General features: G+C 39.2%; 1 protein-coding gene across 1 annotated transcript; it reads left to right on the forward strand.

Annotated features, from left to right (window-relative positions):
* The first annotated feature begins 4959 nt into the window (after nucleotides 1-4959).
* LOC121878923 (sodium-coupled monocarboxylate transporter 2-like) lies at nucleotides 4960-24060 on the forward strand. Its single transcript, XM_042385353.1, has 12 exons — nucleotides 4960-5056; nucleotides 14081-14448; nucleotides 15273-15414; nucleotides 15669-15749; nucleotides 16482-16643; nucleotides 16914-17126; nucleotides 17508-17770; nucleotides 18064-18247; nucleotides 20041-20127; nucleotides 20421-20581; nucleotides 21646-21859; nucleotides 22597-24060. The coding sequence occupies exons 2-12, from the start codon at nucleotides 14258-14260 to the stop codon at nucleotides 22723-22725; spliced, it is 1827 nt and encodes a 608-aa protein (XP_042241287.1). The 5' UTR covers nucleotides 4960-5056; nucleotides 14081-14257; the 3' UTR covers nucleotides 22726-24060.
* The last annotated feature ends 98 nt before the right edge of the window (nucleotides 24061-24158 follow it).

The following is a 24158-nucleotide window of genomic DNA, read 5'->3' on the forward strand; positions in this document are numbered from 1 at the left end:
CAGAATCGAGAAAAAAATATAAAGCGACGTTGGGGTATTTAGAATCCCGTTAACAGAACAAAATTCTAAGAAATGAGTGGCTCGATAACAGACGAACCGCTGTCGATCTCATACAACCCAGGTAACCCACGTTCCAATTTCCGATTCAGAATTTCAGAGTTGCCCTAACGCAGCGTGAGGTAATGAACAATCAGGATTGTCGGGTATTCACTAAGCTACTGACGCAGGTGGAAAGAACGAAGGGTCTTATAAGAAGGTCGTTCAGATATCTAGACGGTCCGTCCCTCGTGACGATCTTCAGGAGTGAAGTGCTTCCCCATCTGGAGTACTGTCACCCCATCTGGTCCCCGAGATATGCTAGGGACTGTCAGTTGGTTGAAAATGTTCAAAGGAGGGCCACCAAACTGGTGCCTGCACTTCGGCACCTCAGCTACCCTGAGAGATTGGAGCGCCTGAACTTGCCTAGCTTATACTACAGACGGGCAAGGGGGACCTAGTTGAGGTGAATAAGCATCTCAGGGGGCACTACTCAGTTGAGTGTCCTTATTTGGAGCTGGCGGACGCTCGCTCCACAAGGGGTCACAGCTCAAGATTGAAGAAGCCACAAGTCCAGAAAACCGTGAGGGCAAACTTTTTCGGTGAGGGTTGTAAACTCTTGGAACAATCTACCAGAGAGTGTTGTGACGGCACCGAGTGTGAGCTCTTTCAAGAGAAGACTTGACCAACACTGGAGCGGGTTCAGGTACATTCAGGAGCCGGTGCATGCCCAGTATTTGCCAACAGTGCGTGACAGAGACGTGACCGATCGCCCGGGCGGCTAGCGAGCCGATCAGTGGCGAAGAGGATAAAAGTAAAAGAAAGTCAAATGTTTATGCTCGGCTGCCTACAGTAAACAATTGATAGTATTACTCTACTTTCTGCTGCCAGTGTTAGATGTTAATATTCAATCAAAATGGCAGTAGTCTGAGTTGCATTTATCGAGCATAATATATTTCCTCGTTGAACTTCACTGTCTTAGGCCCCATTCACACTATGCGGTTCTTCGCCGCACCTAGATGCGGTCGCCGCACCGGAGAGACCACGGTTTTCTGCCGCACATTCGTCCGGCTGCTGCGTACAGCGACGCAACTTTGGACTCTTGTCTACAGTTTGCAGCGTATGGGCGCAGTACCGGACAAGTCCAGTGGAACGTCGCACATGCAATCCGGCGTCGGAACAGCGAATTCGCCGCAACCGTATAGTGTGAAGAGGTACCTCAGAACTATCAGTCGACTGCTAGGTCCGGCACCGCACCGCATCTAGATGCGGCGAGAAACCGCTTAGTGTGAAAGGGGCCTTAAGCACGTTAAATTGGTAACACTAATTTAGTCCAAAGTGATCTAATCTAATCGTAGGTGCTGTGCATATCGCTGCCTGGCACAATCATATCAATTCAAGTTCAATAAAACATCGGTTTAGATAAATGGAAAGAAAAATCCGTTCGGGACAACATTGATATTATGCTCGATGAAATGATAAAATAGTTTAAATTTTAGCCAATTAAAACTCCATGAGCAAGACTCATCAAGCGTTCACCAAGTCCATGAATGCTCTCTGTTGCGGATAGTAGAATGTGCTTGAGTTGACCCCCAACCCATCCCTGCGCCAATGGAACCCTTATATCCTCCTCCCCCACCCAGGTCTCGTCTTACACACTTCCCATGATATTCAGGTTTTTGCACTTTCGTGTGGTCATGTTGTTCACACGGTGGAAATCACATGTTTTAAATATTTTACTACTACTTCAAATATCGCAGTCTTTTGAGTTATATTGTTTAATATATTATAGTTAACATTTCGTTTCGCGGAAAGCGGGACAAGATGTCATAATTTTTAATATCTCAGCCATACAAAGTCTGCAGTACTTACAAATGCTAACGACAACTCATCTCTCCCTTAGAATACTCAAAAGCTTTTCTTATTTTTTAATTTGATTGAACTAACAAGGGTTATGAAATTTAAAACCAACTTTGGCAATGCTAAAAAAGACTGCATTTGTAGTTTTTTGTGCCTGATTCCACAGGGTGGACAGTATGCCTGCGTCTACAGGCTGGAGTCGTGGTGCGCAGTAAGCCAGCGTCTACACTCTACAGGATTGAGTTGTGGTGCGCAATAAGCCAGCGTCTACAGGATGGAGTTGTGCGCAGTAAGCCAGCGTTTACAGGAGGAACTCGGGAACATTAAGCCAGGTGGATTTTTGAACAATAAGCCAGTGTCTACAGGATGGAGTTGTGGTGCGCAATAAGCCTGCAGTGTCTTCAGTATGGACTTAGTGAACAGTGAGCAAGCAGCTCCCAGGCAACATTTAAACTTTTTATGACCTTCGTGAAACTAGTTATGAAAGAAGTAACCACTAATTAGTTACTGAGTGTATGACGCGCTGGGTATAAGGATGGAGGGAGAAACCTACAGTGTGATGAGTGGGTCAAGAAGAGAAAATAATCCTAGAGGGTCGACAGTCAGTCAGTCAAGAAAAGCGTTCATGGAGCTGGTAACGCACCTAAAAATAATTTGTTAGATAGCAAAGGTGATTAAAGAATTCTCAATTGTTTAGATCTGATAAGACGAGAAATAATTATCTTGGCGAGTCAGTCAAAGAAGGGATAGAGACATAGAGTAGAGCTGCTAAATCCAGATAAAATTTTAGTTTGTCCGAGAGGCAGATCGAGCTGTCATTGTTTATACGTCATTTGCTTAATGGAACAATATGTCCTTTTAGGATTATAAACTGTATCTATCACAACACGCAAATTTTAAGTTACTCTATCCGTAACTAAGATGTGTCCTAACTTTATGATACTGTATAGTGATTACACCTATTCAAGGTATTTCTTCAGCTGCTAGGTGCATTAGGTAAGGTTATCCTTGTTAGGGCACTTAATCACGAGTGAGCAGGATTGCAGAGGAATCACGGGATCAGCAGATACTATGATGCCTGGTTTCAGGTATATCATTTGTGGATAATTTATATGTTGTATTCCTATACATATTAAGTGGAACAGTCGACAAGAAGGGCGACACACATAGCAGTGTAACGTAGCACAAGGTGTCTCTTCTCCCTGTGGGTCACGTTTTGTGTTAACCTCCCACTGTTGTGGTGTACGATGCTTCTTGTGTGTGCGCACACAACAGTATGAACTATATGAGTACACTTGTACGAACAGTTTACCATGCACACCTTGATACATGGAGTTTGGAAATGTTTTCTAATCACATTTTCACTAATACCATAAGCTTGTTTTCAGCGTAATAATGCTTTGACGATAATTACTTGTTAGTGTGAGCACCGTTATGACCGTAGGGCAGATTGCTCCTCCATGTCCTGGCACTGACTACGCAACAGAGCTGGGGGAAGAGTGCTGCCACCTTTCGTTGATAAGGATACAATTGAATTCTTAATCTGAAATAGGAACAAAAATAGGTAATGATAGAGAGAGCGGCAAGAGGACTGTGGTATATTTTTCACAATTAAGTACGATTAAAATCATAAAAGAAAACTTTTGTCACGACAGCTAGTGAAGGAAATTTATTATTTAATGAGTCTTTAGTCATAAGGATTTGTTAAAAAGAAAGCATAATACATAGTATAATGATATTTAATGAAATTCTCCTAATTCAATTGCAATTTTAACCTGTACATACACGCATGCATATTGCATACATCTATATAACTACAGTGTACTGTATAATTATGGAATGTTTCGACCAAACAGAGAGTTCTATCTCACAATTTATATTTTTTCATAGACGTGTTTATTTATTAACCTTGTTGTGTATTTAAAAATCTTAATTGTTGTTGAAGATCAGGAATGCATTATAGCATCAACATAATCACAGTCACGTTGACCTGGATAGGAGAGATAAGGGAACAGCCCCGGTATAACGTTCTAGGTCAGATGCTCGACTTCTTTTAAACATACAAACTTCTAATGAGGGTAATTTTCTCTAAAACAAGGCGTTTACTGAATTTACATTTTCCCATATAATTTTATCTACAATATCTGATCACAGTTTCCGAGAGTCAGAGTCTTTCTGGAATGTGGTGGCCAAGTAGATACAGTACTCGTCTCCTGCCCTAAGAATCGCAAATTCGCACTCGGGACATCCTCAGTCCACCCAGCTATGAATGGATAACTAAATTTACAGATGGGGAAGTGAAAGCGGTAGAGTGCAGTGCCGACCACACTGCCTCTACATGTCTACAGTATATACTGTATACGAGAAGGCTTTAGTGTACAGTATGCTGTAACAACAATGCTCCTAGCAGACAGTCAGAGCTATGAGACCCATTTTTCACTTTCATATCCCATTCATGTCTTCATGATAAATGTTTCTTCTGGCAGTTTATAACATTTCTAAAAACATAGCTGAAATGGCACCAACAACAAAGGTACAAAAATTATCTGTGAGCAATAGTGTCTCAGTATGTCGCGGTATGTCACTTTATCCCAGTCAAAATAACAAATTTACTTAATTATTCACAAACGAGGGGGAAAACCGGTTATAAATTAACATTTTGTTAAAGTTAATTAAGACACTAGAATATAGAAAGCCAAGTTAACCTCATTTATATTTAAAATGACCTTTAGTACTACACAACTAAAAATTACCCAGTAAGATCAAATTTACATACAGAGAAGGTCATTTAGAAACTCCCTTTATTGTCTTAGCCATATTTACGACTTTCATAAACACATTTCACTTGGTAAAATCCATTGACTTTTATCACTGTGCTGACGACGTGTAGTGTGAGACATGTCTTTATATAAATACGAAACGATTATCAATCACTGGGCATTCGGTCTTGACACTTATATGCTGTGACCCCCCAAGTGGGAGCTACGGCACAACCTTCGCGAGACACCATGTGTGGCCTCGTATCTGGAGGCTGTGTTGAAGGTTTAGGAGTCCTGCTGGTGTTGATGGTGCTAGGGAGGATTCACTCATCTTGCGGCTCCTGGTGGAGGTGGTACTCGTTGACCAGTTAGGCGTGTGATCCAAGATTTACCCTGCACTGGTAAGTTGACTACTATGCTGATGTTTTGGTGTTCCTTGGAGTACAGTATGTGTTTTACAGAGAGGAACCCAAAATGCTGTTTAAGAAGTGTTGCAAATGAAGAGAGGTCAGTATGCTTCCATTCATTGTTTTGTCTCCTTAATTATGAGCAATATTTCGTCAGGAATAGGACAGCGGTGGACTCTTACTACTCATGTGATGATCTAGCTAACTGAATATAGGTAGCTGATTAAAAAACTTGCAAGAAGTGTGAAGTATGAAAAGAAATACTGGTATACCTTGTTCATCTTCGAGGCTTGGTGTAACTCTTCCACCCTGCAGAGTTGAGAATGAAGTGTAGTTAATAGACAAACAGACAGACAGTCAGGTCCATCCAGTGTCTTGTCTTGAGTTTTTCTATGTAGGGCGGAGCATATTCCACCTGATGATTTAATCACCCTAACGCTACCGGGGGGTTAGGTTACCATTAGGATGTTTGCGAAATAAACTGAGGGTGTTAATCTTGGTGTGATTCTATTTTTCTTTATTAACTACAGAAAATATCGAGGCATAAAGATAGTTTCAGAGGGAATGATTTTTTATTCAATTTGTAGCAGACAACGGCTTGTTTATTGTACACCCCATACTAATCCTGTGAGCTCATATAGCCATGTATATACATATAGGAATTGACTTATTCAGACCTGCGTGAGTGGCTTTCTGCAGTTTGAGGCCATATATTTGAATTCAAGTACATTGTGTTTTTAGTTCTATAATGTACGTGGGGAGTCCTCCTGGCTTGGGTATGTCGGTGTATAGGTCTTATTAATCGTATACTGTACATACTATTACCATCTACAACAAGAGAGTGAAGGTAATTACTCCCCACAGTTGTATTACAGTAGTGCTCCATCAACTAGTTAACGGGTCTGTCACCGGCCTTGCCCTTGTCGGATCTGCATAGCATGAGTGGGTTCCACTGACTCATGTGATAGCAAACGAGAAGCGTCTCAACACAGCCTTGTTCACAGAGATGACTCACCTCACCCAGGCTCAAGAGTTCAGTGTAGTGTCCTTTAGTACATGTACTCGTTATCTCTACAACCTGTAGATAATATTTGCACTTGTTTTGCTACGAGGATATAATAGTTTTTATGAAGAACTAACCAAACTAAACCTAATCTATCCTATAGCCTACCCTAATCAAAACTAGTTAAAACCAAAACTTAACTAAACCAAACCAAACCTAATCTAGTCAAACCTAACCTAGCCTAACCAAACCAAATCTAACCTAAAGTTCATATTTTAACGTTCAAAATACAAGGCAGTGGGTTTGTATTTGTTTATAGAATGACCAGCAAGAATTAGTAACACGAGAACCCACCGTCTTGGCAAAATTCGACCTCAAGTTACCACAAGTTGCTCCCCATTTACTTAAACTAAATATATTCTAATTGACCAATATTAACACGAAGAAAACCTGACAAGTTCATCTTACTATACGTTGAATGTGAACAATTAACTTACGGATTGGATTAGGCGGTTAATAGGCTACTATGAGTTTAACTTACAGGCTATATGAGGAAGTTAACAGACAGGCTATGTGATTTAACAGACAGACTACATTAGGTGCTACTATAGTGTACAGTTTACAAGATATTATAGTTAGGTTAGAGTCAAGATATCTTTGTAGATCGCACGCTATAGTAGCACACTACATTAGATTGACAAACAGGGTACACGATATTAATGCACACACCCACACTGCGTTATATATTGATAACATCGAAATGACAAACTATTTTATTCACGGTGCAATCAACAATAAGTTAACAATAGCATTCTTTTCTTAGATAATAATAGTTGGAGGTGATATAATGGTCTTTTTTCGATTAGTTTTGCCCAACTTTCAAAAGTAAGTCTTCGCTGCTCTAGAAAACCTTTCTTGATAATCGGCAACCCATACGAGAAGGTTTTATGAACTGTAGACAATGATCGTTAAGTATAAGTACTGTGCAGTGTTGTGGTTCGTCATGCTACTGTCGACGCCTGCTAGCACACTACGTCGAATTAAAAAGTACAGCATCAGTACTAAACTACGTTATATAAGACGGAATTATCTAAAGTTGGTTACTGGCAGAACTCACCGGGTAGAAACAGCTTTTATTATTCCTTCATTCGAGATAACAGATAATTATGAGGAAAAACGGTCCGTGATAAAGTCCTTAACTATTATTCTTAATCTAATTGGACAATATGGATACAATGTGCTCTATACTCTAGCCTTTGTTACGTAAAGAAGCAGCGTGGTCGCCAGTGTCCTCGACAGTTTTTTTCCCTGACTGTAGAGTTAAGTACCCATTTACAGCTAAGTGGAATGCCCCAGGATCGCTTCAGCGACTTAGGAGAGGCGAGCGCTGTACCCACTCGGCCGCCATATCACATTCAACCTAATTCGACGAGGTCAAGGATTCTGAACTGTAGTACAGAATTCTTGACTAGACTAAAGCGTCATACTTGAGGTGTCCGGTCTCCAGGCGCTCCTTGAGCTTCACGAAAGAAATAATTTGATAAACAAAACATTAACCGTCTCAAACCGTAACACTATTTTTATGACAGCAATTATCTAGTAAAGTAGGTCACTGCATAAGGTATCCTGTTGTCTCAGTCTCAACCCCCCCCCTTGGCCTTGTCCTTGGTGAGAGCACTTGTCTGGCGTTGTAGAAAACGGTTACTACGCTAAGGTTCCATCCTTAACCCCCTTCACTACGGGGCACCACTGTTAATAGTTTATTTGACTAACGCCAGACGATTTTATTTAGTACAGAAAGATCCCTCGTAGCTCGTATCTAAATTACCCCCACTAATTGTACGTGACCTCAGTAGTTGAAAAAAAAATAATTGGATCCCGGATCTTTAAAACAATCACATTTCGCTATTAAAAAAATATGTGTTGCTAATATCAATAAAAGAAAAACCTTTTGAAGTCTAAGGATTTAATTTCGTTAGTAGTATTGGTATACTGGTATGTGTCTATGGAATAATCTACCACTTTCAGTAAACAATATCAAACTAAAGATTTGTTTAAAAATCATGCTAAATAATGTCTATGGCGTAAGCTATGTGCTCAAAATTCAAATGTGTGTATCCTATTTCATATTGGTGCCAGCAGTCATTTTGAACCATATATCGAGGACCTCATTAGGAATAAGTATTACGTTACATTTAGGTTAAATGTGTATGCAAGGTAATGTATGAAATTTTTCTCATTAAATTCAAATCAAATCAATCTGCAGAAACATCCCGAGGCTAGGAGCGTGTTGGATGTTATTTTGAACGCTAAACTTGTACAATTTCCGCAAGATGATCGATTATGATGAGGATGTTATTAAATTCTAATGTAACTACGTACAGCAATGTTTAGTTTAAGGCAACACCACCTTTATATCATTGTTACCACACTAAAATCACTATTTTCACTGATATTCCGTACCTAAACATGTGCACTACCTGATTCACCTATTCTATTGGGTATACATTTGATGATTTAAATTATTCTATAAAAAAATTAAGTTAATACGAGTGCAGGGTTGGATGAAAGTCCCGGTGTTGTCTTGAGAGAGAGAGAGAGTCTGAGGCTGGTCTAGCTTGTCATTTTCATCTGGTCCTTCATTGAGAGGGGACAAGAGACAGACTTTTTTATTTTTTTTTATTGGGAATTCATAACATGTCTAGTTTAATAAAATACAGTATGGGTATGAACAACAATTACCAGTAAATACTTATCATATATTACATATAATAGTACTCTAAGGAGAACACAAAAAGAGTTTTTAGATTGCCCCCGAGGGGGCTAGTTTATTGGGCACCCCATTACATCCTGTGCAAGGTGAAGCGCTGGAGCGTTTACAGAGCCCATCTGGGAAGCATGCGGAGTTCATGCTTGCCTTTATGACTCATGCATTAAGGGCGTAAAAGCCTGAAGGGTCTGGGTTTTGTCAGCAAGTTACATACAGTGACAGAATGAGTGTGTGGGGGGAAAATTCCCGGTACAATTTATCTGTTTATGACAGAGTCAGAAGTACTGGCAATACATTGACCTTAAACATGACCCTGGCGTTGCAGCCCTCTCGCGTGGCGAGTAAAAACCTGCCATCTGGTGCAGTTATCCATCGTTGCTGTCAAAACAATTTGCGTAAACATAGAGTGGTTGTCTGGTCGCGATGTCCTCAGATATGAAGCTCGACGTCAACATTTAATATCACAGTACTGAAGTTGGTGTATTAATTCTCTTGAAACTTAAGACATGATCAGATTTAATTTACATGATTCAGCTGCATTTACGATTATTTATAAGAATTTATATTATGTATTCAAGCTATCGTCATACATTCTTGAATATGTGAAAGTAATCTCCTTTTTAGAGTGTAATAAATCTCCAGACCATATTATATAAATCTGTAATCAATTCTTCGGAATATGAATAGCCATACGCTCCGCATTTCCTTCAGACAATTATTCTTCAAAGCAAAATCCTATTCTCCCAATATGCCTCATCCTTCAATTTTTTTTAACGTGTCCTTGTTCTAGGGTGCTTCGGTAAATGCTTATTATTAAACCTTGGTTTGTCTCGGGACGTCCCCCTGGACCTCCACTTGACCTACAAACGCCAGTAAGGGCACATGGCATGGCGTCCGATGTTATACTTAACCAGTCTTGAGGGATTCCCTGTATACCGCGTCATCTTGACCGGAAGAACGGTACGCCCCTTGCCTGCAGTCTTTTCATTCTCTTTATACCAATTTAGTCAATGTTCCCTGAACTACAGTGAACAGATAGTTTCACTAACTTCTCAGAAAAACGAAATACTGTATACCGGATCCTACCACGCATCATCGTACCTTAGTTTAGGAATTCCCAGTGCTCTGAATGTCCAATAACTAGGCGTGTCTATTTTTGTCTACGAGCCCTCGAAGATGTCATTATTTTTTTTACCTTTTGAATGTTTAATGTGAAGTGGTTCATCGACGTCACCCATCTGTGAATATCAGGAAACACATAATTATGCATTACGGTAGACATGACTTCCAGAGAGTTTTGCTGAATGGGATGAATTACCAAGCCTCGTCGACTATCCTAGTCCAGGCGAATTTTGTCAACAATCTACATTTCCCCTTTTGTTTTCAGTATGACTCGCAATATAACACATATAACAAAAGTTTTATGTCTATATACTTTTTAATTACGACTAGAAGTGTACAGCATAATATACATAATCTGGAGAGGAAGAAAGCTTAAAGAAAACATTAATTCGCATACCAACAAGAGGAATTATCAAAGGTACACAACTTTTCAACCACATTTTATGAAACAGGTTACTGGAATACATACCGGGGTTAATTTACAACACCGTGAATATTCTAGATACGAGTAATAGAAGCTCCAAAAGTTGTTGGTAGCGAAAGTCAGAGCGGGGAAGACTAGGGACATCAAAGGGAGAGGGGTAAGAGGAGAGGGCTAGGGAGTAGTACTGTAGTGATCCCCTCCGTCTCTTCTGCTACCACTGCCTGGCAGCCTGCATCCTGCATCATCGCCAGTGTACTACAAGACGCTGCTGGGCGATGGTGGTCAACTTGAATCTCCCTCCGATACACTTGACCCGGTAGTATATTTTCTTCGCATTGAATCTCTCGTTCAGTACATAACTGTACGCAACTATTCCAGCACGCCGGATCTCTATAGTTACCTATTTTATATTAGAGTTTCACGGTGAGGAGAGTACGTATTGTGCTGAAGGGAGATGCATTGACACCGTATACTTCCCTCCTTCACTCGACCTGCCACGTGAGTTGACTGAACTTTATACAGTCTATAAATAACGTGTAAATATTCAACTACTTACTAACGAAACTAGATACAGTTTACACAGTCTTACAAGTACTGCCTGAATGCCGATTTAATCAAAACATCTCAATAATTGTTGTCAAGTGTTTACACTACTTAATGTTCCCACATGTCTAATCAAATTTGAACAGATTTTTTCCTTTTTTTAAAATCTTACTTATTGGTATCCTGACGTGAGTGAATGTTTTTCTGCCTTATAAGTCTTAGCGAAGTCTCTGTATGAGCAAAACGTTTATATGAGTGAATGCCTACCTTTATGAGTAAACATCTGAACTTACGAGTAAACTTGTCCTTGTGAGTAAACATCTGTCCGTATGAGTAAAAGTCTTCTGCGTAAGTGCGCGGTGCTTTATTATGTCTCATGTCTTGTAAGTTAAATGGCACACACACACACACAGTTTGGTACCAGAATCAAAGAAACATTCTCGCTGCAACTTGTTTAATGTATCGTATTCTTCTGATACCTTTCCCTTCTTCGTCTCTCATATATTTACCTACAGAATAATTATTTTAGTCTTCTAAGTCCCTGATCTTCCAAGGGTGGCACATGAAATTTCTCCAGGACTGACCCTTGTGATCTACGGCATCAAGATGACAGCCAATATAGTATATAAATTAATGCTCTTCCACTTTAACATAATTAAATATAATTCTTGATTCTTTGTTGAGAGTAAAAAATGCTGGCAGTAACTGTTAAGACTCCAGATCTGAGGGACAGGTGCCTGTGTTGTTATCAAAGAGGTAGGCTTCAACTCACGTCTACCTGAGTATTTTTATTGCGTCAGCCACTCAGGCGTATATACTCGTCGATGCGTCACACCCTGACCACATTAAACACAAACTACCAGGATTTACAAATGATGTAGAAAGCACAGCTATCATCATATCCGGTTTTGATGCAATTAAACACATCCGTGCTTTGAATGGGAAGATAATCTGTATACCAGTTTTTAGGTCTTTACGCCCCTTACATAGGGACGGCGATCCTCTATACACAGGCACAACCGGCCGTCCTTTTTTTTGTGAAGTAAATCATTAATAAAAAGAAGGAAGAGAGTAGGAAAAAGAACAGATCCCTCGACAACAATTGCCATGGATCGGTTCTCAAGGAAACTAAAAATTAGAGCTTTGGAGATGTCGAGGGCCACGACGAAAGTTTCCCCATAATCCCTGAGAGAGGATGAACAAAGATGGGTGCAGTAGGAGAGCACATCACTAGTAGATCTCGCCTGGCGAAAGCCATACTGGTGATCTGACAATAGAGAATGGCGTCTGCTTCCATTTTATCTTTCTTGTTGTGTCTACTCGCATTGTGTCTGCTCTCGAAATTACTACTATTCCCATTTGGTCTAGGCTAGGTTATAGGACATAGGTTAGGTAAAGTAACTTTCAAAAATCATTAATTGATAGTAGACACTCTGAGAACATGTGACATTTTCAGAGTAGACATAATGGGATTACACGAAATGGGAATTTGGCAGCAGACTAAATGGGTGTCGACAAAATTGGCATACCCGTCACAGGGAGCTACTGATTCAGATCACTCAGTACGCTAGTAGTGGGAAGAATTACCCAAATTACACACGAGTAAGGGAAGTTGTCCGAATCTTTAGGAATTTTAGCAAAGTTAGTATTTTTTATCATGAAGGGGAGATAAGGAAAAAAGTTTGTCTCGGAGAACTACAGAACTATTTTATTATTACTGTGAATTTCTTGTTGTGGAATAAATAGAATGCGAAGTTGTAGTTATTATTATTATTATTATTATTATTATTATTATTATTATTATTATTATTATTATTATTATTATTATTATTATTATTATTATTATTATTATTATTATTATTATTATTATTATTATTATTATTATTATTATTATTTTTAGTAGTAGTAGTAAAAGTAACAATATTGGTAGTGGTAATAGTAGGAGCACAGTATATTCATTGCAATTGATAAGTTCATAAGCACCAGGAAAAACGTGTGGTGGTGGGCGGGATGAAAGTCAACTGTGAACTTGACCTACATTACTGTACAGTATATGATGCACCAGACACCTCGTAAGTGGTTTTTACATCCTTGCTGACTTAGGTGTTGTGTAGAGCGAAGGATCTGTCTGTATAACCTGATATTCTTTTGGTTCTCTAATACTGATGGATATTATAGCCGGCTGTTTATTGGTTTTACGTTATACATTATGGGTTCTAGCCAAACCTGACATATTTCCATGCACAGTGCTTATAGGTTCCTTTCTCGGGGATATCTCGCTTCGACATTCCGTATTTAGTGGTGCTATTTCCTCGTAATTAAGAAATGTGACACTACTAATTAAAAATTAATTTCTTCTCTGCAGGATGTGTAGAACATATTTATTAAGGCGAATCGAAGAAACACGCCACGGATGCTAATTACAGAGCGCCTTTGAGACGTTTCGTTACACTGTTTGTATCTCTCTCTCTCTCTCTCTCTCTCTCTCTCTCTCTCTCTCTTGATGAATGTCCCCTCACGTGACGTTTAATTAATGGAACATTTGCCTTTTACTATGCGTGTGTTAAATCAATTCACCTCTGGTCCTAAACCTGCTCTGTGAAGGTGAATAAGTCACCTCTTTCAGGATAGTTTTTAACTAGTGTCACCATAATTAGCCTTAACCTTAAAATTGGTTGCCGGAGGTAGAGGATATGATTCACAAGTCTTCCCCAGAGGGAGGTGTGTCGCCTGCTTCCTCTAGCGAGGCCGCTAGTCGGCTCTACCTCTCGCTCCTTGTTTTAATGTGTTATTCTTGAGAAAAATAAATAAAAAATAAAAAAAAATATGTCTGAGAAAATTTGCTGCTCTACTAGAAACTGTTCATGTTTAAAAAGACTGGAAGGATTGGTTGTTACGTTACGTTATGGTGGTTGTCGGTGAAATGAGGTAAATACTATGAAGTAATGGAAAGGATCTGTAAGGTTTAATAAAGAAACTAATGAGGTACACTCACAGTAACTATCGAGGATAAGGCTATGCGCTGATTCCCTGACCGTGTTTATTGTTCCAGAAACGAGGGCACTGGATTTGAGGACTTCAAAGCGGAATTTAAATTGTTGTTGTCTGAAATACTTTGAGGCCCAAACATGATAATTTGATTTTTCTTCTTTCCAGGTGTAGTCTCGCACAGTAACTTGTTGAGTTACTCCATCTTCCCTGAGTCGCTGGATGAACCACTGGTGGGTGCAGGACCACCTGTATTACTACCTCAGCCAGAGGAGTGAACCAGTAGTCATCTACCTCATCTCTACGCCCATCTTGTAACGTCATATTTCCCTTGTTGCTGGCACCATGGCGTACGTGGATGAGTTGGTGGATCGCTTCACCTGGATTGATTACATGGTGTTCAACTGCATGCTGTTGGTGTCGGCCGTCATCGGCATTTTTTATGGCTGCTTCAGTAAGAAACAGGATACCAAGGAGTTCTTAATGGCTGGCAAGTCCATGACTGCCTTCCCAGTAGCCATGTCTCTAATCGCCAGGTAAAAATTATCTTCATCTGTTGATCTTCGTCCATCCCCTTACCCTCTCCCTCTCTCCTCCCTCATATCGCTTTTTCACTTTTGGGATTCTGTGTTATATGTATATAAAAGACTAGAGATTGGGAGAGGTGATTTAATCTACACTACAAAACAGGTGATAAAGCATCCAAGAAATGGTAAATAGATGACACGGTAAATGAATCTATTAAAAGTGAAGGAAATATCTTGAATTTATTGACCGTAGAAACTGTTAATGGTTGTTGAAAGAGCGGGTGAATGTCATTGTCTTCCTGAATGAAGGCAAGGGAAATATGAAAGAGTGTAAAAACTGGTAAAAAATAGTCTTCTGGTCATGGTATGTAAAGTGTATGAAAAAAATATTGGTTGATCTTTTAGGAAATATTACAGCTTCACTCACAGGTGAAAAATACAAGACAATTTTGGGAATGGAAGAAGCTGTATTGATCAAGAATTTGCATCAAGACGACTGGCGGAGTGAAAGAGAAGAGAAGAAATTAAATGCTGTTCCTGTACTCAAAGAAAGTGTATGCCAGAGTAAGTAAGAGGACTCGGTGGGAAGTGTGTGGAGTAAGAGGAAGCTTAATGAATGCTGTCATCAGTTTGATGATGGAAGCATCGCGCATGTGTGTGTGTTTGACGGGTGTGTGTGTGTGTGTGTGTGTGTGTGTGTGTGTGTGTGTGTGTGTGTGGCGTGGACTAAATGAAAGAGTGTGTCAGGAGCGTGTGATGTTACCTTAGTTTATTAATGTATTTATGGATGATGAACTGGTTATGGCAATATATATTCTCTTATGTCATGACAGCTTCATGTCGGCCATCACGCTGTTGGGGATGCCGTCGGAAGTGTACCAGTTCGGGTTCCTCTACTGGCTCATCGGGTTCTCTTATATACTTATGACGCCCTCTGCTGCCTACCTCTACTTCCCGGTCTTTTACAAGCTCCAGGTACACACTTCTTGCCTATGCTATAAATTCTGATATTTGTCTTAGTAGTCAGTGAAAAATGGTGAATACGTCAGAATAACTCATCTACAGTGTATTTCCATGCTACAGATGTTGCGGCAGAGGTGAGTCTTGTCTGGACTTGTTTGGTGTTAATTGTGAAAGTTATGGCTTAATGTCCTGAGAAAATGTAACTCATGAAAGAGAGGTCGACCCACTGGTTGTGGCCACTACCTGATACCGAGTTTCTCCTGCAGGTCACCTCCGCCTACGAGTACCTGGAGAGGAGGTTCCACAGGTCGGTACGTTGGCTCGGCTCCTTCGTGTTTATTATCCAGGTGAGTAGTAGAGGTGGTGATGGACTAGGGAGAAGAGGTGTGGGGGGTCAGAGGGACAGACGAAGGTTGTTATTGGCCCTTCTCAAGTTGTGAAGTATTACACTTAATATTAGAGATTTGATGCACAAATAGAAGTACAAGAACACGTTTAGAATCGCCGAAAGAATCTTTCGCTTCGCGAACCACCCATTGTTTGAGAACCACTGTAGCCTAGAGTGTCCACCTGACAGATTTCCATCCCAGCTCTCTCCAACTAATTTAATCTGTATGTAGTAGGTATTAGGCAGCTACAAAACAGGGAGGTACTACCGCCTGGGAAGATATTGGAAGCATAATGTGTTGTCTATAGTAGACCCTGCTGCCTTATGGCATCACAAAAATTGTGACCAAGTCTCAGGTTGCTGATCTGACTTTCTGCCTCATTTACACACAATTGCAGGATCTCAATTGTTTCACTTACTATTGACAAGACAACATATATACTGTTTCTCACTTTTGATCTTTTTTTTAATTTTTGCATTTCTTTATGGTTCTTTATTATTATTATTATTATTATTATTATTATTATTATTATTATTATTATTATTATTATTATTATTACATGTTCGCCCCCCAGGCCCTGATTTGGGTCAGTGACCTGTGCCGGGGTGGGCTAATCCCCGTAAAAAAAAAAAAAAAAACCTAACCTCAGGTCGCAGTCTACCTATACTAACAAGCCTGTTATGTGTACAGATGACGCTGTACATGGCCATCGTGGTGTACGCCCCAGCCCTCGCACTAGAACAGGTCACCGGCCTTAACGTCTACATCTCCGTCTCCCTCATCTGCTTCGTCTGCATCTTCTACACTACACTCGGCGGCATGAAGGCGGTGCTCTGGACCGATGCTCTCCAGGTGAGTCGCCTTCATCATATTTATAAGTTTGAGGGTCATTTTCAGGCGGTGATATATATTTCGACCCTAAGATAGACAGATAGCAATGAAGATGAACATGTAGATGAAAAGACATCTAAAGAAAACATGTCTATAGATAGGTATCGATAATTAAGCTGTAAGAAAAAAAATGAGTGTACTCTACATTCACTTGTAAATAGCGAGACAAACAGATACAAAGATAGAGATTAAAAATGTGAGATTAGCGAATAATGACGGTCTTGCCCCCAGACGCTCATCATGTATGGGAGTATGATGTTCGTCATCATCAAGGGCGCCATCGACATTGGCGGCTTCGATGTTGTGTGGCAGAGAAATGCAGACAGCGGCCGAGCTCAGCTGATTGACTTCGACCCTGACCCGACCACCCGCCACACCTTCTGGACCCTTGTCATCGGAGGTTATTTCACCTGGATCACCATCTACGGTGTTAACCAGGCACAGGTACAGTGTTGGATCAGTGGTGGAGGTGTTCTCTCTTGTTGCGTAGGCAATGTTTGTCAGTTTGTCCCAATAAAGGGATCGGCTTTCCACTAACCGAGTATCGTTACATACTAAAATTAATATTTCTGTAGAGTTATATATCTGAACAGCATGGCTTTATTTTAATTACATATTTTTTTAAGTACATTGTCTAATTGTAGTTGGACTTCACTACTTTTTCTGGGTGCAATATTGACTAACAGACAAACAACATCTAGAAGACAGACAGCATTAAGTTTCCTACCATAACTTTTCTCTTAGAAACACCATAGAAAGTCTCTTCACTATATAATACAATATTTATGAGAATGTTTAAACTAAATTTTGATCTACACTGCTCAGATTCAGCGATACCTCAGCGTTCAGACTAAACAGATGGCCGTCAATGCGCTGTGGATCAACTTTGTGGGACTGTTTATACTGATGCTCACCTGCTGCTTCGGTGGGATGGTTGTGTACGCCAATTACCACGACTGTGACCCCATCCGCTCAGGTGTGGTTGACAAGGGAGACCAGCTGTTCCCGCTCTTCGTTATGGATACCCTTGGCCAATGGAGAGGTCTCCCAGGACTCTTCGTTGCTGGTGTATTTTCCGGGGCTTTAAGGTAATGCTGCTTTGCCTGTATATATTAAAATTATGGCTGAATTTTAATAATCTTTTTTTATCTCATGACAAAAACTTTCTCAGGAATTTATACAAACAATTCTTATTGTTATCTGAGGAACTGAAGAATTATAAAAGCAACAGACGTCCAGGAAAACAGACCAAAGGAGGTTCTGTTCCAGATTTGTCTGGGAAAGTCTCCACATACTGAATCATTTATATATACAGCACCTTTAACTAAATTACGTAGTGCTCAACAGATCATGTGAAAATTTACATTTGTAATGCCAACAGCACCGTGTCTTCCGGAATGAACTCCTTAGCGGCCATCGTGTTGGAGGACTTTATCAAGGCCGGCTGTTATCCCAACATCTCTGAAAACGCTGCCACCTGGACTTCCAGAGCACTCTCACTCTTCTTCGGTCTGCTCACTTTTGCACTCGTCTTCGTAGCAGAACAACTCGGCAACATTTTAAATGTAAACATACTTTTAATTTGTTCTACTAGCACTCCTTTTGCAAAAGAGTATTTATAGATTATCTTATAACCACTGAACCTTCGATAAATTGGCATGCTATTCTTCCGGTCTTGCTGAAATAGTAAATATGCCGATTTTTCGCACACTTTCAAACTTAAAGTGCTCTCTGAGAGTCCATTGTGAGTTTACGAGTCATATATATATATATATATATATATATATATATATATATATATATATATATATATATATATATATATATATATATATATATATATATATATATATATATATATATATATATATATATATATATATATATATATATATATATATATATATATATATATATATATATATATATATATATATATATATATACACACACACACACACACAAGGCGTCCCGAAAGTCTCTCTCCGGTTTTAAATATTTAGAATTAAAAAACCAAAGGGGATATAATAATACAGTTTGCTGCATCATATTCCATAGTTAATCGAGTTTTTTCTTTGCAGGTGCAATTAAACGACCTCGACATGTTTTGTGACTCTAAGCACATCCAGCCGATACGCGATTTCTCTCCAAGTGTTGGCTAGCATATCTGATGTTACCATGCCTATTGCATCGGTTATTCGTTGACGTTGGATTGCAACATTGGGTACAGGTGTTTTGTAGACACAATCCTTTACATAACCCCACAAGAAAAAATCTACCATTAAGCTCCAGTGTGGAGGCACCTCATCTTGCTGAATGATCACACTTGGTTGCAAATCATCCAATTGGGGGTCTACATAATTGTCTAAGACATCGAGATGGACATTGTCCGTGACGTTTTTATCGACAAGGAAGAATGGGCCTATCACACGATCATGAGTACATTATGGCGGTTGACACGTCCACACACATGGAAAGTTGCTTCGTCGATGAACATCACTTTGTCTTGGTAGTTGTGGTTCTCTGAAATTTACTCCAACATTAAGCATGCAAACTCATAACGTCAAGGTTTATCGTCCAGCTCTAATGCTTGGACTATTTGCACTTTAAAAGCATGCAATTTCAGTATTTTATGGAGTACTCGGTGTACGGATGTCTTAGGTAGATGAAGCTCCATTGATTCAGCGCGAACAGACTTTCTGGAACTTCGTTGGACTGCTTCCTGAACAGATTCAATGGACTCTTCAGACATCCTTGGGCGTCCACTTCGGGGCAAGTCACAAACGCTGCCTGTTTCCAGAAAGAAACCTGCCCTAATGCTGGGTTTGAGGGTGGCTCTTTACCATACCTCTGGCGGTATTGTCTTTGCACTGTTGTCACTGATTTGCTCTCTGCAAACCAGACAACACATTGCGCTTTCTCTTGATTAGACGCCATTGTTACGCCTTATCTTCTCCACCAAGATAATACCTCTCAAATCCACTGCACCTGTAAGGAAAAAAACTCGATTAACTAAGGAATATGATGCAGCAAATTTTATTACTATATCCCTTTTGTTTTTTTAGTAATAAATATTCCAAACCGGAAAGAGCATTACTTTTCTGGTTGCATATATAGAGAGCAGCTGTGTGCTGACGAATTAAGAACACTAACAAACAATAGAGCCTCTGTGTCGTGTACACCTACAGTAGAACCTCGTAATGAAGCTCTCAAATATTTGTTTATCTGTATTTGTTACATACAAACACAATTTAAAGTCATTTTTTCATTTTGTGCTCCGCTTTTCTACCAGAACCCTGTTAAGAGTATCATTGTACCACCATTTCCACCACACTGAGTAATCTATGTTCTATCTCAGGCGGCGCTCAGCATCTTTGGTATGGTCGGAGGGCCTCTGCTGGGAGTCTTCACCCTCGGCATGTTCTTCCCCTGGGCCAACTCCACCGTAAGTTTTTGTTTTCCTATTTGTCATATATCATAGTCACATTCACATCTCTTTAATAATTAGTGAAAATTCGGTGATAGAGAAACAGTGTAAATGGGTTCTATAGGCTTGACAGCCCTTTAGGGCAGGTGAGCTTGCAGCACATCGTATTTCATGATTTCGGAACACAAGGAGGCAGTTTGGTCGACACAGCATTCGAACGCCATTACCCTCTAAATGTTTGAGCTAGGTGGCCATTTACATTTGTTGTGCATCACGGATAAAGCATCCATTTACTGTCATTCATCCAACAGGGAGCCTTCGTTGGTGAGGTGGTCAGCTTGGTCTTCATGTTCTGGATCGGAATCGGTCATCAGGTGGCCAAAGCTTCGGGTCAGATACACTTGCCTTCCCTGCCCACGAGTATTGATGGGTGCAACTTCACCATCGCTGAACCGTCCTTCACCCCTCTTATGTAAGTAGGCTTGTATTACTTTTCTGCATATTTATTTGATTATATATGTCACACATAGTTGGTTAAGGTTAGGCATATTAATATTAGAATAACAAGTCATAACGGAATCTTATTAGAGACCATCTTGCATATACAATACTGTACTCTTGATCAGCGAAGCTTTTTAGCAATAACAATATCATGGGTCAGGGGATTTTACTTATCCACCATTTAAAGTTTTGAACGTGGGCAGGTCCTCAATTCAATTTCAATTTCAATTGTTTATTCCTTGATAGAGGAAGCGGGATCCTAGTGCTGTCACTAGGTACCCCTGTACTATGACACCAGAAGCATCTGGCAAGTGTGACAAGTATATACAGTATAAATATTATAAAGGGGCTTACTAAAGCCTAAGGAAGGAAGGATATTCCTTTAACACATAGTCAATGTTATTTACAAAATATCTGGCCAGTATGGGGAGGATCATCGTGTCTCCGTCAGGGGGTCGTGGAGTGGTGGTCCAGCAGGCGTCACGGAAGCGTTGTGTGTGGGGACATCTTAGGAGGGGCAGGTCCTCTGCTAAAGTGAAGCATCACTGACATCTATATCACAGCTCATTTTTAACTTTTTTCTTCTTAAGGTTAAGCATATATTGAACCTATACATGATGTTTGTACAATTCCGTTAGATCAGCATCACTTAAAGCATTATGAAAACTGGTTAACACATTACTAGAAATAGGCAAAGGATATGTTGTAAAGACAGAAGTAATAATTGCTTCTAAATTTAAAACAAATTCTTATAGAATATTCTTTTGCAAAGGGGAACTTAAAAACAGATGAAAGCTTTTGTAAATATGGTAAATACTGTAATAGCCTTTTCCAATCATAAATTCGTACATTATAGCGTGGGCTTGCCGATGGCAGAACAACCATTTGGTGGATTAGCATCCTGCCAAGTGGGTGGGGAATCACTTGCTGCTGAATGCTTAGAATCAGATAAATACCTAACCTGTTACCCTGCATCATATCAAGAAAACGCTTGTGCATGAAAAACGTTATGACCACAATTTAACCTGTCCACAGTGAGAGTGATCCTGGTGAGCCTCTGGCCATATACCGCCTGTCATACATGTGGTATTCTGCCACGGGCTGCTTCACCGTGATCGTGGTGGGTATGCTGGTGACGCTGGTGACTGGCAAGCAAGACGTAAGGGCCCTCGACCCTCGTTGCCTCTCTCCTGCTGTCTTGTGGCTCAAGAACTGGATACCAGGACTGGACGGTCTTGGAGAAGACTATGTGAGTATTGGGTTGTTGACTCAATTGGTGTTTAAATGCTTCCCACATTATATCTATATTTTTAATTTCCTTTGATTTTGTCTGTTTACTATTCTTTTGTGTATAATATATCTAGAAAAGGGCGAATATTGGAGAAAAGTTTGCACAATACAGTAAAGCTAATTACTGTGGACAAATGTGCCCGTATTTCCTGAGAATATTCAGAAGTGAGACTATACTGTAGACCATTCAACGTTTTTCTTATGCGAGATGTCCCGCTCCCTACAGCTGATTGGTTGCCTTATTTCAGCGGAATTTGGGAAAATTACAACACCTGCTCATTTCAGTAATATTTCTTCAGATTCAGCAGTTTATCTAATTTAAAACATTCAATCCTCATCTGGATAAATTTGTAACCCCTGGACCCATTACATTCTGTTTCTATTTTGTTGTACCTCAGTAAATTTTGCAGGAGTTTAATATGAGAAAAAAAATATTTTATCAGTTGCGACATAACAAACGTTTTATATTCTGAACACATTTAATTTTTGTGTTCTTGAATGCAAACTTATACAGTAGCTTATATGTAAACAGGCAACAGTTAGTATATGATGTTAATGATTGAGAGAACCTTTACAGCCTAACCATAAGTTTCTAAATCAAGTTATATTTTATTTCTAGGAGAGTAAAATTTTTGCCATACAGTATAGATTGTGTAGTTTCTAAGTTCATTGCTAATTATATTTCTGTCTTTGTAGGAAAATGAGGAAGAGGGACTGAAAGAAAACAAGAGCTCTAGTTCCCTTGGCACCACCAACTTTGCTTTTAAGACAGTATTATCTACAAAATCACTCATTGGACATTCCTCTGATAGTTCAAAGGTGTAAGACATGACTCACTATTAGCTGCCAAGGATCAAGTATCAACACAATACATATCAAACAATTTATGAAACAGCCTTAAATATTTGAGATGTAAGTGAGTATGGCTTACAGTTTATGTAGGCAGTAGAATAATTTAATGACACTGCCTGTGAAGTGGACTGCTGTAGTAAGGTACACAGTTGATTGTTTCGTTGTAAGAAACCCACATGAAAATATATTTATTGCTTCATTATCTGACATGAAAACCGTACATCAATACACAGTGCACAGATTTGTAATTTGATTATTTATAACTAATTAAACCCTGATAGATTGTTGCACACGTGAACAAAATCCAATTTGATCACGACACGTTGCCTGTTAAGATTCTTGAACAGTATAACCTATATTGCTGGGTAGTAAGGTAATAAGTTAATTTTTATTAGACTTTAATATTTCCGGTATTTATCACTTTCTTTATAAGTACTGTACAACAAAGCTTTTATTTAAACTATACACATAGCTAGTAAGACGTTTGCGGTAAATGTTCTATGTATTTTTATGATGAAAGTCTTTAGCATATACGTCACACTCTTGTCTTGCAAAACAGTTTAGTGTGTTATCACTGTATTTGATGTCAGTTAATATTGCAGAGAACATTATTTTACCATATGTAGTTATTGAAGTTATTGTTGATCTACCTAAACTTATTTATTCTATCCATATTTATTAACAATAGATAATAGTTGATGTTAAAAAGTAATGACATTATTATATCTTTTTGTTATCATTATATAATCTATATATTTTAGAATTACATAATGTATTTGAAAATCATAGGTACTATTTTTGCTGTAAGCAAAACTTCTATGGGAGATAAGTATGAATTTTATCCTAATTTAATTCTCATGTTTCTAAGAATTGTACAAAACAGCTTGGTAAGACAACGTCATTCTTTTGTTGAACAATTGGATTGCTAAAAGCACTCGTAATTTTTTTTAGAATTTTCCATTAGAGTATCGTAACCTTTCTGGCACCCATGGAAGGCGCAGTTGGTCCGAATATTTAATGAATAAAACTGAAAATTAAAATCTGGCAGCGGAAACAAAACCCTGGTATGCAATGTGGTGACGTTTTCTTGGCTAAGACAACCACGTGTGTACCCATTTCACTGATGTATTCGGAAACATTTTAACTCCTGAGTGAAATACGTGCATTATATATACAGTATATATTAGTGTGACAGTAGGTATTTGATGATGAACGCTATTGTCGTCTTTATTAACACACTCATCATTCTGTCACTTTATGTAACTTGCTGACAAAACCCATGACCCTTCAGGCTTCCACGCCCTTAATACATGTGTATATGTATGCATATATATATATATATATATATATATATATATATATATATATATATATATATATATATATATATATATATATATATATAT

This window comes from Homarus americanus, unplaced genomic scaffold, assembly GCF_018991925.1.
Source record: "Homarus americanus isolate GMGI-L3 unplaced genomic scaffold, GMGI_Hamer_2.0 scaffold4060, whole genome shotgun sequence".
Lineage (NCBI taxonomy): Eukaryota > Metazoa > Arthropoda > Malacostraca > Decapoda > Nephropidae > Homarus > Homarus americanus.